At 37.0% G+C, this 15,251-nt stretch overlaps 1 protein-coding gene across 2 annotated transcripts in view; it reads right to left on the minus strand.

Moving 5' to 3' along the window:
- Positions 1-3,066: 3,066 nt before the first annotated feature.
- The window catches only part of RBM25 (RNA binding motif protein 25), a 34,336-nt gene continuing 22,151 nt past the window's right edge, over positions 3,067-15,251 (minus strand). For both annotated transcript variants that reach the window (XM_074824278.1, XM_074824277.1), the window contains 10 exons: positions 13,585-13,865; positions 12,488-12,704; positions 12,066-12,155; positions 10,434-10,507; positions 9,556-9,706; positions 8,877-9,201; positions 7,570-7,844; positions 7,031-7,129; positions 5,711-5,758; positions 3,067-4,614 (listed from right to left, as the gene is read on the minus strand). In XM_074824278.1, the coding sequence (XP_074680379.1) occupies positions 4,522-4,614; positions 5,711-5,758; positions 7,031-7,129; positions 7,570-7,844; positions 8,877-9,201; positions 9,556-9,706; positions 10,434-10,507; positions 12,066-12,155; positions 12,488-12,704; positions 13,585-13,865 (1,653 nt within the window). In that variant the 3' untranslated portion in view covers positions 3,067-4,521. The remainder of the gene's footprint in view (positions 4,615-5,710; positions 5,759-7,030; positions 7,130-7,569; positions 7,845-8,876; positions 9,202-9,555; positions 9,707-10,433; positions 10,508-12,065; positions 12,156-12,487; positions 12,705-13,584; positions 13,866-15,251) is intronic.

The raw sequence follows: 15,251 nt of genomic DNA on the forward strand, positions 1-15,251 counted from the left end.
GCGGCGGCTGTGGGGCCCCTCGGCTCAGGGAGGGCCCTGGGGCCAGCCCAGGCCCCGGCGCCAGGCCCGAGGAGCTTCTGGAGGAGCAGGCCGAGAGGCGGCCCTTAACGAAAGCGCCAAGTTAAGGACAAGAAGTGCCAGGTTAGGGCCAGGGGGGCTGGGTCTCCCTGAAACATCAGCAAGGACTAGTCTTGCAAGGGAAAGCTGAACCTGGCAAGGGGTGTTACCAAGTAAAGAGGGGGAGTAGGAGAAAATACACTTCGTGGTTGTTTTGAATTCAAATTACATATAAACTAGCAACCCTGTTTTAAAATGGCCCCACAAAAAAGCGTTATGAAGACAACTTGAAGGGATCTTTGCATTTAAAAATAAAAATATTAAAACTTAAGTGGCATCTTTTCAAGAAGCTTCAAGTGGATCTGCAGCTCATTTGCAGAAGAAACAACAGCAATTTCAAACTTGAAACTTACCTTGCTATCCATGATATTTGAAGAATAATCCACAATGCCTTTTTAAAAGTGCATAACCTAACTGGGCTACTAATGTATAGGAAATGATGATACATGTAATCATTCTAAGTATTAAGACAGTATAATCTGAGGGACCATGTCATTCTATATGTTTAAAACAGATGTTGTATTTCACTATTCAACTACACTACAGGAAGATCTATGGGAAAATGAAGCAGCACAAAAGTATCGCACGTAGAAGTTAGGTTTTACATAAGCATTTTGACACAAATACTGAGTTTCAGTAGGTCGTATGCATATGAAGTGCATTTTAAAAGAAGCCATTTTTAGACTGAAAGTGATGCCTAACCATTAACCAAATAAAACTATTTGTTATTTTAAGAGGGGAAAAAAAAAACCCAAACCAAAAAAACCAAACATGGACATACAGCTGTAGCAGACTATTCTCTATTTATATTACTGATGTCAGGTTGATCTATTATGAAATGCCTATTAACAATAGCTTACACTGCTCACACTGCATGGCTATGTACTAATTTACAAGTCTGCATGTACCACATCCAATGCTACTACACAGGAAAATGTACAGAACATGAAAAAGTGTGACCCTCTTGTCATATAAAAGCCAACAGCTTCCAGTTTTCAGCGTATCCACTTTCTAAACTACCACTCCTGCAGGCAGCTATCTAGCAACTCCATTTAGTAAAAGCATGAAAGGTCTAATACTTCCCTCTCAGTAATAGGAAAGCATTACTAGTAAGAAATAGGAATTCAGTAAGAAACTAAACTTACTGTTTGGGGCCTTCCCCCTGCCCACATTTAGGGCCACAGTGATCTAGCTAGATGGTTATTTTTAGTGCAGGCTCCTGCTTAAAGAGAAGGGAGGAAGAAAACACCCAGAATTAGAAAGATCAAATCAGTATGTGAACAGGTTAAATATTCTAAGAACAAAAAAAGTCTTTTATCAAACTAATGGGAATAGAAGAAAATATATCATTCTTGGTAATGGATCTTACTTGTACATGGTTTCCCATTTCTTTTCAGTGCATACTAATGAAAACAATACTATGTATTTTGTACTCACATATTCCAAATAACACTGAATGGCAGTTACACAGAATGATTACCAGGAGACTAAGGGCGAGTTAGGTTAATGTGTAAAGCCTCATGACACAGTAAAGTCCAGATCACTGACTAGTATATCCAGTTCTGTTGTATAAATATTAGTATTTTTTCCCCTCTATGCACTATGTGTAACTTTTGAAGTACCTTTCCATCACAGAATGGATCATACTATGGTATGCTGCACTGAATACCCAGTGGCAACGTACATACTTTGCTAATGGATCTCCTCAGTATACTCTGAATCTGTGCGTTCACTAATGTAACTCACAGTGTGTATTAAATCGCATATTCAGACAGTAAAGTGTTGTAACGTTGGCAAAAAAAGGCTTTTTCTGCCCCAGATTTTCCAAGTTTATCTTGAAATCGTTCTGCATGTTGAAAGAAAAAGTTAACGAAGGAAAGTTACTTTTTATATTAAGAACCCCTCAGCAGCACGTAATTTGTGTTCTACCCCCCAGCATCACAGACACAAAACATATTGTTATCACTGAGAATTAGTAACACTAATCTGAGCAAGAGGTAAACACTAGAAGTGACTTTATGAAGCAACGTTTTGCATTCCGAAAGAGGAAAAATTGCTGAAGAACTTGCATAAGCCAAGCCAGAGATGCTACAATGAACATTCCTTCCTCCTTCCACTACTGAAGAAAACGTCAATTTCCACAAAATTCTTTTTTTTAATATGTCACAGCTGCTTCTAAATACTTATTTACCTGGATATTTAACACTCCAGCTTAAATTTTAATTGTCTTCCTCACCCAGATGCCTTCAGTCTCCTTAGTAAAGGAGGAGTACAAGCTTATGTCCAATGTATAAATAATAAAATAAATGAACGTACAGCTTTAGTTTAAGGCAGAAGAAAATAACATGAAGTTTCACAACTTGAGCTTTCACTGAAGAATCTCAACAAGGACGTTAGGCAATCTGTCACATAGTGGCATTACAATGCATTTGTTGCATTACTACTACTACTACTGACAGAAAGAGAATGCCATATTAGCAGGACAAAAAGCACTCAAAGTTCACTCTCCCTCTTCTCTGTATTTACTACAAACACAGCAAGTTGTGGATTTATTTAGGATTTGGAGAATTTTTGGTAAATGCTGATGCAAAATCGTAGGGGAAGAATGGGGAAGTAATTTCTTAGGGTAACATCAAGTTGCAGAAGAAAGAGGAAGGTTGTAGCATAGAAGTATGTAAAACAAAACACTGTCATGCAACTCAAGCATAACAAAAATAACATCTGAGCGTTACACTTCAAGTTAGAAAAATAATGTTTTGTGGTGTGTAGTATTACAGGGATGAGAAAGAACATACTGGGATCACATCTGCATTTGCAGGCTTCTAGTCACCTGACAAAGCAGGAGGTAGTTTTAAAAAAACAATCCCTAATTTGGGAACACTTGTTGATTCAGAAAGCAGTGTTAATTAGCATGCTGCACAAGACTCCAAAAGAATGTCAGCCCTTAAATCAAATATATACATTTTTAATATCTGAAATATTTACATGGTGGAACCTTTACACGATCCCGTTTGTTAAGAACAGTGTTTTCAAGTGTCCTCTCCAGATACAAAGAACTAGTAACTCAAGGTCACAGTTATGTTTTCTGAACAGGTCAACCTGTATCCTTCAGTTAAATATAATATAGAGATACTGGAACACCTTTACTTAAATTGTTTGCTATTAAGAATTGTGTTTAAAAATTAAAAATGTTTTTGAGACAGTTTGCTCCCTGGAACACAGTCCTCCTGCAGTCAAAACAGTTCATAGCACATTATCGATTTGTCTTCTTACCCAGGTATGAGATAAAAAATGCAGTTTACAGTACATCTCATCATTTATACCATATCAGCCTATTTATAAAAACCCATACAAACAAGGCAGGAAAATATCACCCTCTTTTTGTGGACAATAAACTGCTTACAGTAGAAAACAAAAGTAGGGGCTAGTTTAACAATATGGATAAAAACAAGACTTCTGCTTTGTTTGAAAACTTACAGTTTAGTTTTTGTCAACTGCTATGGTCAGTTACATCCAAACAGGTATTTTTTTTCTAAATACTAAAAAAATGTTTTTAAAAATAATTTCTTTTAAAAAAAATGCATCTGATTATTTTGAAGACAGAAGGGATAATAGGGAAGGGCTAAAATGAAATTGAGCAGAAGATACCCTAGGTTTTAAAAAAAAAAAAAAAATTACTGAATTGAAGTCCTGCTCTTGTTTTAACTGAGCAAAGAATAAAAAACTTCCTGCAATCTGCACTTTCTAGGAAAGAAGCAGAGCATCTGCAAGAGAAGTTCCCAGCTTCATTAGTAATTCTAAATGGGCAACAAAGTACCAAGACTACTGCTGGTTCACATCAGAATGGAAAGTCTGAGGGAACTCCCTTTCCAGAGTCAGATGAGGGCACGAAATAACACAAAGCTGTTCTATGAAAGCAGCTCAAGCCACTTGTTTTTAAATTGTATTCTGATCATTCCTTAAATAAAAAGGAGGGAGAGTATGCAAAAAACAAAAAGCGCTGATAAATCTGCAGTAAAACAATTAGTCTTCATCTGTAATTGATATAGTTCCACATTAAGTGCAAATGTTTTGCAAAACAGGGGCTTTTTTTTTTTTCCTTAGTATTTACAAGAATCAGAGTAACATAACAAAGTTACCAGAGAGTGTGTACAGTAGCTGCAGCTTATAAAACATACCGGTAGTTGTACCTTGTGAATTATAAAGAGAACCAATGCAGGATTCAGATAACTAACTGAGAAGGGTAAAGGGGGCCTCAGAGCAGAGGACAAAAAAATTCACATTTTCTACATAAAAAAATACAGGTCTCAAGTCTCTGAGAACAGAGAAAATTCGAAGTCTTTGAATGATGGGGAAAAAAAAAGCCCAAAATTGAAATGGAACCCTAGAAGCAAGGAGAGTGCTTTATTTCACTAGACCAATCTTCTTCGCTTCTGTCTCGTATATCAACAACCTCCACATTTTGACTATGAAAACTTCAGCTTCTTCATCTAGTACCTGTAGGAAATACACATTTTATAGATTATTTTTTAGGTTAGGCATTTCAGTTATAAAGACTAATTCTAGACACATCAGAACCACAAAGTGGAGGTAGTGTAATCCAAGTTAAGCCTTTGAGGGAGGCACTGGATAAAACTTCAGTGAATTTGTCCATTCTGCATTTATCACCTGACTTGACTAGGCTCTGATTATATACTTGTATAATGCAGCTGTTGAGCACTAAGGGTATCAATACCCTAGTCTCCAAAAGTGGCTCGGGAAGAGGCAGAGAAATGGCAGGCTTGGGAAGAATGTAAGAACATACACATGTGGTATTTTCCCTTAGTTCTCTCCTAGTCTCTGCTCATTTTCAGCTTGGAACTTCCTTGGATATTTACTAAATAATCTCTCAGTGCATTTCTCTTCCTTGAATTTATTATCCAGGCTTTTATTGAATCCATGTAAACTTTTAGCATGCACAACATCTCTTAGGAAGTTCCCCAGGTCACCTATGAGTCACACCAAGAACAACCTACTAACTTCCGCTACAAATCTGGCTCCTCTCAACTTTGCCTCCAAGTTTCCTTATTAGAAGAGAGTCAACAATCAGTTTTTATTCACCTTTCAGTGTATGAAAACATAGTGAAACATTATTTCATAAAATTTCTCTCTTCCAACACCAGGCAAAAAAGAGCTTTTACTCTTCTAGAGAAAATTATGTTTTGCTCATTAATTAAATAGACCCACTAAACCACTAATTATAAAAATCTAGTTACAAGAATAAGAAGGGATAAAAGTTTATATTTCTGATGAAGTTCTGTTATTGTTGATTCTTACCTCTACTGTGAGGGACAGAATCTTTGTTCCATATTTCTGAATACTGAGAAATTCTGAACAGGGATCAGTAATTTCTACCTAGATGCTGTAACTGCAACATCATGCCTGTGCTAGCATGATCTGTTTAATCAAAACAGCTTTCATACCTAATGCATGTTTTCTACGTATGTTCTATGAATGCCAAATATTTCTGTTATGGACTCCTACTATTTCTCAGAATTGATTATTAGCTTGAGTATAACGTAGAAGGTGTATCAGTTACACAATTTCTGCTTACCATGGCAACATCATCCAGTATGCTCTGTGGTGAGCTGTGAGCCATAACCTGAAAGAAACAAATGTTTTTAGACTGAAAACTTGAAGTAAACCATATAAACATCTTTGGACAAAAACCAGTTACTTCTCAAGGATTTGGAATGCTTTGCACATGCAAAAAATATTTGCAGTTCATTAGTTCCCAGTATTAACCAGGGCAAAAATTAGTATTAAACTACATGAGATTCCATCATAGTGAGCACTGGTTTACAGCTAGTTACTGAGGAACAAATTCCAGGAAGCTCCAGAGATTCAACAGGTCCTGTATTTGCTGGTTATTTTTGTATCTCCTATTAAGCTCTCCTAATTTAAGGAATAAGGTCCCCTTCCTTCAACAATGAATTCCTAATGGAAGGCAAAGTCAAAATTTTCCCTGTATCACTCTTCATAACTGAATTTTCTTTGTGCCTGTTAAGTTTCCAATTCTTTTCAGGACCAGAAAATGATATTTTAAAAAAATATATATAATTTAAACAAATATTCAACTTTTGTTTTTCACTTTCTACTAACCACCTGTGCCACAAAACTATCACTTGCTTTGCCTCTCCCACAGTAGCCCTAAAAAATAAACCACAACAGCCATTATGAATGCGAGTACCACAAAAGCTGAAAAGTTTTTGAAATTCCCTAGTGATGAAAAGCCATAGAGTTGTCATGACAGATTTAAAAAGGCAAGTTATTAGAATTTAGTTTGTAATCTGATGGAAGAAGCTACACAGAGTTTAGTTTAAACAAGTCATGCAACAGCTAAAAGGTAGAACAGAATGACTTCTAAAGCTAAACTCTAAAAACCTTAGTATTTGCTTACCACTAAAGCAACAACAGCATCTAAAAAGCTTAAGAAGTTAATCTAGTTAATCCAAAGATGTACGTAAAAGTCAAGCTACTGGCTTTTTTTCCTGAATTCACACAAATCCTATTTTTAAATTAAAATTGTTAATGGCCAATGAGATATTAACTCTGAAATCTAATGATAAAACTATCAGTTAAAACAGCTGCTCTTGCCAACTGCTCATTTCTTTATCCAGTTCCGCATGTTTATCTAACAGATAACAGAGAGCATCTACCATGCACATATTGTGCATAAGCATGAAAGGAGGTAACTTGTAAAACATTAGAATACATATTGATTCCAAGTACACCAACTGTCTCTGATGATCAATATAACAGATTACAGAGAAGCTAAGAACAGTCTGCCTTCAAATACAGATACTGTAGTCATTGCTGCAGCTTAGATAGGGAGCAAAACCCAGACTTCACAAAGGAAGTGGAAGATATTAACCTTAGAACAAACAAAGTCAACTAGCGTGGCTTCTTCTTCACCAATATATTCTATTATTTTCTTGTTGATCCATGGTCTAATTCGACGTTCCATTAGTGTCTAGAAAAAGAAAAAAACCCACCATAATTTCCATAAATTTTACTGTCTTGAAACAATACTGCCAGATAAGCAGCTAGAAGACCCAGACTATTTAGCAGAAGATACATTTTGCTATCAATGAGATAACCCTTAGCGATTTGCCAACTCCCAAGTATTTCTGACAGCCATTCAAATGTGTTTCTACAGGATCTTTTTTCCCCCTTCCATAGAACTGCTCAACAATTTGTAGCAACATTCAGGAGAGACCGAGCAAAAATAAGCACGCATACTTCAGAATAAGCATTATATATGGACAAGGAATACAGTACTCAGGTTTGATTCCATTTGATGATGATGCTCCAATTCACTGGGGTTCCAGGAACATTGTTTTTCTATTCAATTCCAAGGTTTGTCTGGAAAAATCATGCTTTTCTGTGAATGGTTAAAAGAAATCAACTTACTGAATCCACAATTGACCAATCAAGAGGATAAGCAAAGAGCTCTGGTTTTGCTGTGGGAATCTTCTCAATGAGGCTCTTAATATGTTTACGTTTCTCTTCTGTATTGACACTGCCTTTGATATTGCTTTTATCTTCTTCTCCATAATCCAGGGGAACAAGTTTCCTTTTCCGGGGCACATCATCACTGTCTTCGTCATCAAATTTATTGAAAACACTATCCACAGCAAGCTTCTTCCTTTTTACAGCATTGGGCTGATTAGGACTATTGCAGGCACCTACAACCCAAAAGGCAGAATAACATATTCATAAACAGCAACTGAAACTAGTTTGCTCTTCACATGTTTCTTGAGGAGTACCAGTCTGTATGTTACATAAGTGTCTGTGAATGCCTAGCATCAGTGTTTTAGTCTCTCAAACTCTGTTATAAAAATGGCTAAAGAGGTGAAGATCTCAGAGCTTGTTCAAGATTTTTGAAAAATAGGCTCGTCTTTCTCTGCCCTGAAACCAGTTAGCACCCTTGCTGAGGGAGGACTATAGCATGAGTTCAAACCTTAGCAGAGGCAGAGAACAGGAGTGAAAGGCTGCAATGAATCTAGTTGTAGAAAAAGCGTTAATCAGTTAGTCTAACACCATACAGCCTCTCTTCATTCAAGATCTAACACAGTGTGAGTTCAAACTGCAGCCCCAGTATAATTTAATCAAAATAGTAAATAACAAATACACAAACCTCCTGGAATACAAATATCCTTAGTGCTGCTGCTCAGAAAAACATTTTTTTAAAAACACCAAGAAATAAGTACTAAGGATCTCTACACTCACGTTCCATTCACAATTGTCATCAATTCATTGTGTTATTCTAAGAGGAAGAAAAAAATAACCTAATTTTCAGTGTTCCTCTTTTAAAAGAGTCTTTGTAAATAAATCTAAGAACTATCTAGGGCTTAAACCTAACATATACTTACATCAATGAAAAGTAGCAATGAGCTTTAAAAGGGATATTTAGAGATCTATTAAGGTGAAAAATCATGTGGAAATAACTAATTCCAGCTCAGAGCATTCCTAAAAAAATTAAGCCTTGAGGATGCCAAACCTTGTGTCCCTTTCTCCCCTCCAGATTTTGGAAGAATAGAGATCTACAAAAAAAATTTATCTTCTGGATAGGAGAAATCAAGCACAGCATCTGGATAACAAGCGCTTGACATAAGTATGTCAAAACATACAATATATTTGGTAAACTGCGTGGCTACTCAGCTTGGCATTTTTCTATCTCATCCCATACGCAACATTAAAATAAAATGTAAACTTGCCCAATTTGAGGCTAAGTCCTATTTTGGGCCGATGCTCCTCCGGCTGCTGTTGATCAGGTGAATTTTCATGAGGGATAATAATGCCACAGGGAGATTCATCACCGGGTGTGTTAGGAGTTGCATTTCCACTAGCAGAAGAAACAGATGGGGCAGAACTGATGGGTCGTAAAGTTGGTTTAAGGCAGGGCTTCTGTTCAGGCTCCTCCTCCTCTTCCTCCGGCTCTTCTCTTTTTTCCTCTTTTTCTGCCTTTTCTTCCTCTTCCTCCTCAGACTCTGGCTCTTGTTTTATTTGTGGCTGCCTACGCCGCTCAGCCTCCTGCTCCATCTACATGAAAGATGCAATTAGGAAAAAAGAAGCTTTTTCAGAACCAGCACTGTTTGAAAAGAATATAAAGATCATCTGTTTCCTAAAGAAGTCTCTGTTAGTCAAGAATAAATACATGAAACTACTGCCATTATAATCAGAAATACCGATTAATTCAAATTAATTTTCAAACTCCATCCAAACATAGATCTGGAAAGTTACTTTTTGTTTCCAGTGTTCTTACTGCGTATCTGGACTTCTTTTTAAGAAAAAGTCAACAGAGTAAATATTAACTATCAAATCTCTTACACAGTTTTGCTCAGTACCACCAGAATACCAAAGGCTCTTTTTCCTGTCAGACCAAGAGCTACTTACCCTCTGGAGTTCTGCGTCTGGATCTGGGTGTCCTTCTGCCAGAAGGCGCTGCCTAATTTCTTCTAATTCTTCCTTCTCCCTTTTCCTATCCCGTTCATCTGCTTCCATCTCTTTCTCCCTGTCTCGTAGCCTCTTCTGAAGAGCACTACCCCTATAAAACATACGGATTTTGTACTTCAAAGAATGTTCCAATGAGAACCTTGTACCACAATACAAGAGATACCCGATACAGATGTATCTTCCACTAAATGAAAATAAGATTTGTAAGAGCATCTGATGTCCTCTAGTTTTGTAACAGAAGAATCTAAGATACCAGTTCCCAACATTACTATACAGAATTTTCCCCATGACATTAAAAAAAACGTAGACAACGTGACTGCCAATCTTCTTATAAAAAGAATCAAATTATTTCAGAGATTTTTACTTGACAAGAACCAGTTTTGCTAAACTAGTTTGATGCAAATTTTAATTAGTCTCATGCTGAAGGATCTTCCCCATCCTTTACAGAGTTAACAAGCTTGTTGTTCATACAATTTACAGCTTCCTTGTAGTGAATTGTTTAGAGGCATGCTTGATCCCTTCTCCCTGCCCTCACCACCTTATTTTGGCATTACACTGACCTCTGCTCCTCCTCACCCACAAGATAAGTGATAGGAAGGAACCGCTACTCCCAAGCATTAACCAAGTAGCAGTAAGGAGTTTCCCTTTTCCCTCTTGCACTTATCAAGTGACACCAAAATAATTTAGATAATTATATAACCCTCACATCGATACATAATCAGTCAAATAAACTCCATAAGCCTCTGCCAACAAACCCCACAATTGTGTTAGAATGAACAATGAAGATTTTATTGTTAGGAATCAATACAAAGACATACCTATAGTATTTTGGATCATCTCTGTCATCATCATAATCTTCTAAGAATTCTTTTAACCGTTTGGCTTCTTTTGCCTGCAAGAAATTGAAATATAAGTGATGTTATAAAATGATTTCTGGTTTTCTTTCCAATAGTTTAAAATTTAGTAATATTATCAGTAAGTTAATTTCGGATCTACTATGCTTCAAACTGAAAATACGGAGTTTTCTAGACAGAAAGTAGGAAAGTTTTGGAATTGTATCAACTTCCAGGGATCCGTCAACGTGCTATCACATGTTCAACACCGGATACTACATCCATTAGGTCCACTGGGATCATGTCTCTGATTTGCAGCCTACTGTTCCATTATTAGCATTTCAAAGTGTTTTTAAATGTTACACACAGCCTTTTTTTTTTTCCTTACATCACAAAAGAGGACCAAAGTTCCTGTTCTTCAAATCTATAAGTCTGGTATTGGATATTTTAACACGGCAGCTTAAGTGTATTTTATCAGTACTGTTTTGTTTCAAGAGCTGTGCTTTTTAAAAAAGATTTAGTTATGCACAGAAACAAATTTACTGGATACTTCCAGGATAAGCACTCTCCTGCTGTGTTACTAATCCAAACCATGTGGCACCGTATTAATGCACAGGTCTAAAACTGAAGGGGGTGAGGGTGATAGAGAGGAGATACTTTTTCCCCCCTCTGATAAAATGAAAAAGAAAAAGAGAAAGCAGTTCTTTAAGGAGAATATAAATTAGGACATTCTAACCTGTATCAAAGCAGTATCTTTAAACCAACAGTAAGATACTTCTATGCTAATGACAAGAAACAAATTACGATTATGGTTGTAAATGCACCATGAAACAACACTGCTCTCTACAACTGCCATCCACAGCCAGCATCCAGGAGCATGAATAGAAAATATCCTTGAGTTAAACATCTTTTTCCCCTCTCAAGCATTTAGGGGGAAAATTAGATTTCACGTAAAACAATGTATTTTCTAATTTTCTATTTATTTTTTTTCTTTCCTGTGTCTCTTTGCATATTTTGCTTTGAAGCAATTCCTAATCCATCTTCAGCACAAAAATATGACATTACAGAAGAATCTATCTTTCAAAGGTGTCTTTTCAGACAAAACTTCCAAGTGTTACATTGACAACTGTGATAATTTCACAACTAATGAACTAAATACACACACTTATGAAGTGCTAGATATATTATAGAATATTGTATTACATATTATAGGAGGTTCAGACACGAGCAGGTTAGAAGTAAAAAGACTGGTCTAGTTCCACCTGCATGACATGGAACACATCATAGGTTTTGCTACAAATCTGACACAAATAAAGGTAACAAATATAATAGTGCATGATGACCAAACCACAGTATTTTGCAACTGCCTACTTCTCCCTCTTTTGCCTTCACAAGACCAAGACACTAGGCTTTGTTTTCCAGACTCTCAATAGTAGTCCCACTTATTAGACATCATTTATTTCAAGTCTATTAAATCTTTTTTTTTTTTTTTTTAAATAAAAACATACATGGTGTTTATACAAAATGAGAGCTCTACCACTATCCATAAAGAGAGCAGTAGAATGTTCCATTCTAAACGGGAACCAAAGAACAAGCAGGAAAAATTACAAGCCTTACCATTTCCCTCCTCCTTTCTTCTTCCCTTTCAGCCTCTTTTTCATATTCTCGACTCTTTTTCCGTTCTCTGATTTCCCAGTTCTTAAGACGCTACAACAGAAGAAAAAAAAAAACACACACTCCAATCTCAGGAACGTTAAGGACAGTGGTACTACTCTGAAGTTAGTTTGGATTATTGTTTAAAATCAACTGCATTAAAATTAAGAAAATTATTTGTTTATAATTTAAAACACCGGAATAAGAAGTCCAAAGTTGTTCTGACAGTGACTTACATATTCTGCTCCAACTGATGTAGGGAAAGGATTAAAAGTGTATTTAAAAAAAGGAGAGGGAGAAGGAATGATGTATTTTATAGTAGAAGACTTATTATCACCCCTCAGAAACAATTTCCTCCTTAAGGAACACTAGAAATCCCAACCCACCTCTTGATATGCAGCTTCTTTTTCCCGCAGTTTCCTCTCTAGTTTTCGGCGTTCATAGGCTTCTTCTTCATCTTCTTCTCGGTCTCTCTTCTTATCCTTCTCCCGTTCCCGTTCCCGCTCGCGTTCTCTTTCCCTCTCCCGCTCGCGTTCTCTTTCCCTCTCCCGCTCGCGTTCTCTTTCCCTCTCCCGCTCGCGTTCCCTGTCTCTGCTTTTTTCTCTGAAGGAAGGAAAAAGTCCAAAGTTAATTACAGAGCCTTCCTCTCCACTCAATCAAATGATTTAACTTCAAATGCATAATGCACTATTTATAGCATCTTGCAAGTTATTCTTCTGCAATGGTACAAGATCATTAGCTGATATAGCAATGGACATAAATCAATACATCTAATATATTCAAAAACCCATTTACCTAAAAGTAGTTGTTTGAGCACTAACCATTATATAGTGGTATCTACAGAAACGAAGCATGAGCACATGGCAATTCTTATCAGGCTGTGTTAGGAGCTCTCCATATATAAATGAAAGCTAAAAAGCCCACAAGTAAAGGGTATACTTAATAAATCCTTCAAGTTTACATGGCTTACAGACAGCTTGAACTCTACTGACAAGATGATTTAAAGTGAAACAGCTATTTTTTTCTATGGCAAAGACAGAAAAAGCAGCATCTAGAGCCTGACACGGTTAGCCACAGTTTAAGACTGAAAGAGGAATCCCCTTGCTTTTCCTTACATAAACCCCAAACAAACAAAAAAAACCCCACAACAAAAAGGATACCATAGACATAAGAGAACCTCAAGTAGGAATAAAGCTACCCATGAAAAAGTAAGAGAGATCTGAGATAAAACCAGTATTCTTAAGTCATGGGTGGGTGGCTGCTTACTGCATATTGCAGTCCTTATATTCCTGTGCTATGGAAGGAATCAAGTATTCTTCCAATTTGTGCAAATACAACATTTTCTAAAATTTTGATTTCCTTTTTACTCTGATCTTCCAAAAGGACCATTCTCTTTCGAATGGCAGCTGATCTGCTGAACTATACACACTTAGTAAACAGCACTAGGAAAAAATGAAATAAATAGCAACTCAAGTGCATTTACCTTGATCTGCTCCGATCCTTGTTGCGATCTGAACTCCTTTCACGATCTCTGTCACGATCTCGGTCTCGTTCGCGGTCTCTGTCTCGGTCCTTAGTTCGGTCCCGATCCCTATCTCGCTCTCGTTCACGCTCCCGTTCCTTCTCCTTCTCTCGTTCACGCTCCCTCTCTCTTTCACGCTCCCTCCTTTCTCGTTCACGCTCCCGTTCCCTTTCTCTTTCTCTGCGTTCTTTTTCAATTTCCTGTCTTTCTTTCTCCTTTTTGCCTTTTTCCTCCTCCAGTTTCTAAAAACCAACAAGAGAACTTTCATAGTTAATTCTGTAGTTATAGGAACTGGATATTCCCGGCGCAACACACAAGGCTGGTAATGGAAATACCAAAACCGCCACTGATTTTAAAATATTAAATAGGGTTTGGTGGGTATTTTTTGGAACTCATAAGTATGAAATCAAAATGCAGCAATCACAAGACTAAGTTTCGTGCAAAAGCATAGATCTACAGAGACCAGCAATCTCCAACCTTAGCAGAGTAGGGCTGGCCTCGTATTGTAAGCTGACTAAACTGCACATACACAGTGCACTGCCAGTCATGATTCAGGTGGGCCACAAATTCTATTGACCCTCTAAACCGCTTGAGTACAAGCAAAGTGAACTTCTAGCTGATAGAATTCTGTTCAACTAGGAAAATATATTTCAAGGGAATGCTTACTGGGACAGTGAGTTGTTTCCCAAAAAGTCTTGGCAGACCAAAACCGTCCTATATGAAAGCTTGGGTAAAGAAATTTATCCACTTACACGTGGTGCATGTGGTTAAACAGTGAAGAGAGCTGCACCCTTTCCCCTTTTCCCTCCCTAAAAAAGTTCTAACAATTCATTGGCAAGAACAGGACTCTGCAGAATGGAATCCTTAATTTCCACCACTGCAAGATGGAGAGAGTTAAAAAAAGGTTGGAAATAGCTCTTTTGAAACACAGAAACTAAAGGGTTACCTGCTACAGTTTTACTAAAAATTGTACAAAATTGCCACTTTTTTTTCAATTAGAAACAGTTCCTATGACCAGAATTCCTATAAGACAATAGAAAATACATCAACAGAATGATAGATAAATCCATCCTTGGAAGCAATTGTTATGTGTTAACTTACAGATGCTGTGCTAGGACATGGACCGCCAACACTGGATTAACCTTGCCTATAAGCTATGTTTCTGGGAGGAAGAGCAAGTACACGGTTCACAAATATACCAAATAACAACCAAATACACCAAATTTCAACCTGATGGATGCCAAAATACCACTTTTTTGAACAAATATTGAGCAGAATAAACAGATTTATCCCCTTTGGCTCCATGTTTACCATCACTGAAATGAAATTAAAAACTGGAACAATGAAACAGCATTTTCTCTGGTTTGCTTTTTTTTTTTCTTTTCTTTTAAACAAAGCATTTAAGACAACTGTAAAAAGCAATCTTACCTGATAAATGTTGTTCTGCCACAGGCACAGGGACCAGAGAACCGACAAAGGATTACAGAAATAAAGCTAATTCACTAGTGATTAATGTATCCAGTGAAACTACGCTGCATTGATAGCACAATACAGGCAAACCAATGTTGGATACATTGAAATCACAAAAGGAAAAAGGGACTAAAAATGGTAGGAATTGGTAGAAAACT

Source organism: Strix aluco, chromosome 4 (genome assembly GCF_031877795.1).
Source record: "Strix aluco isolate bStrAlu1 chromosome 4, bStrAlu1.hap1, whole genome shotgun sequence".
Classification (NCBI taxonomy): domain Eukaryota; kingdom Metazoa; phylum Chordata; class Aves; order Strigiformes; family Strigidae; genus Strix; species Strix aluco.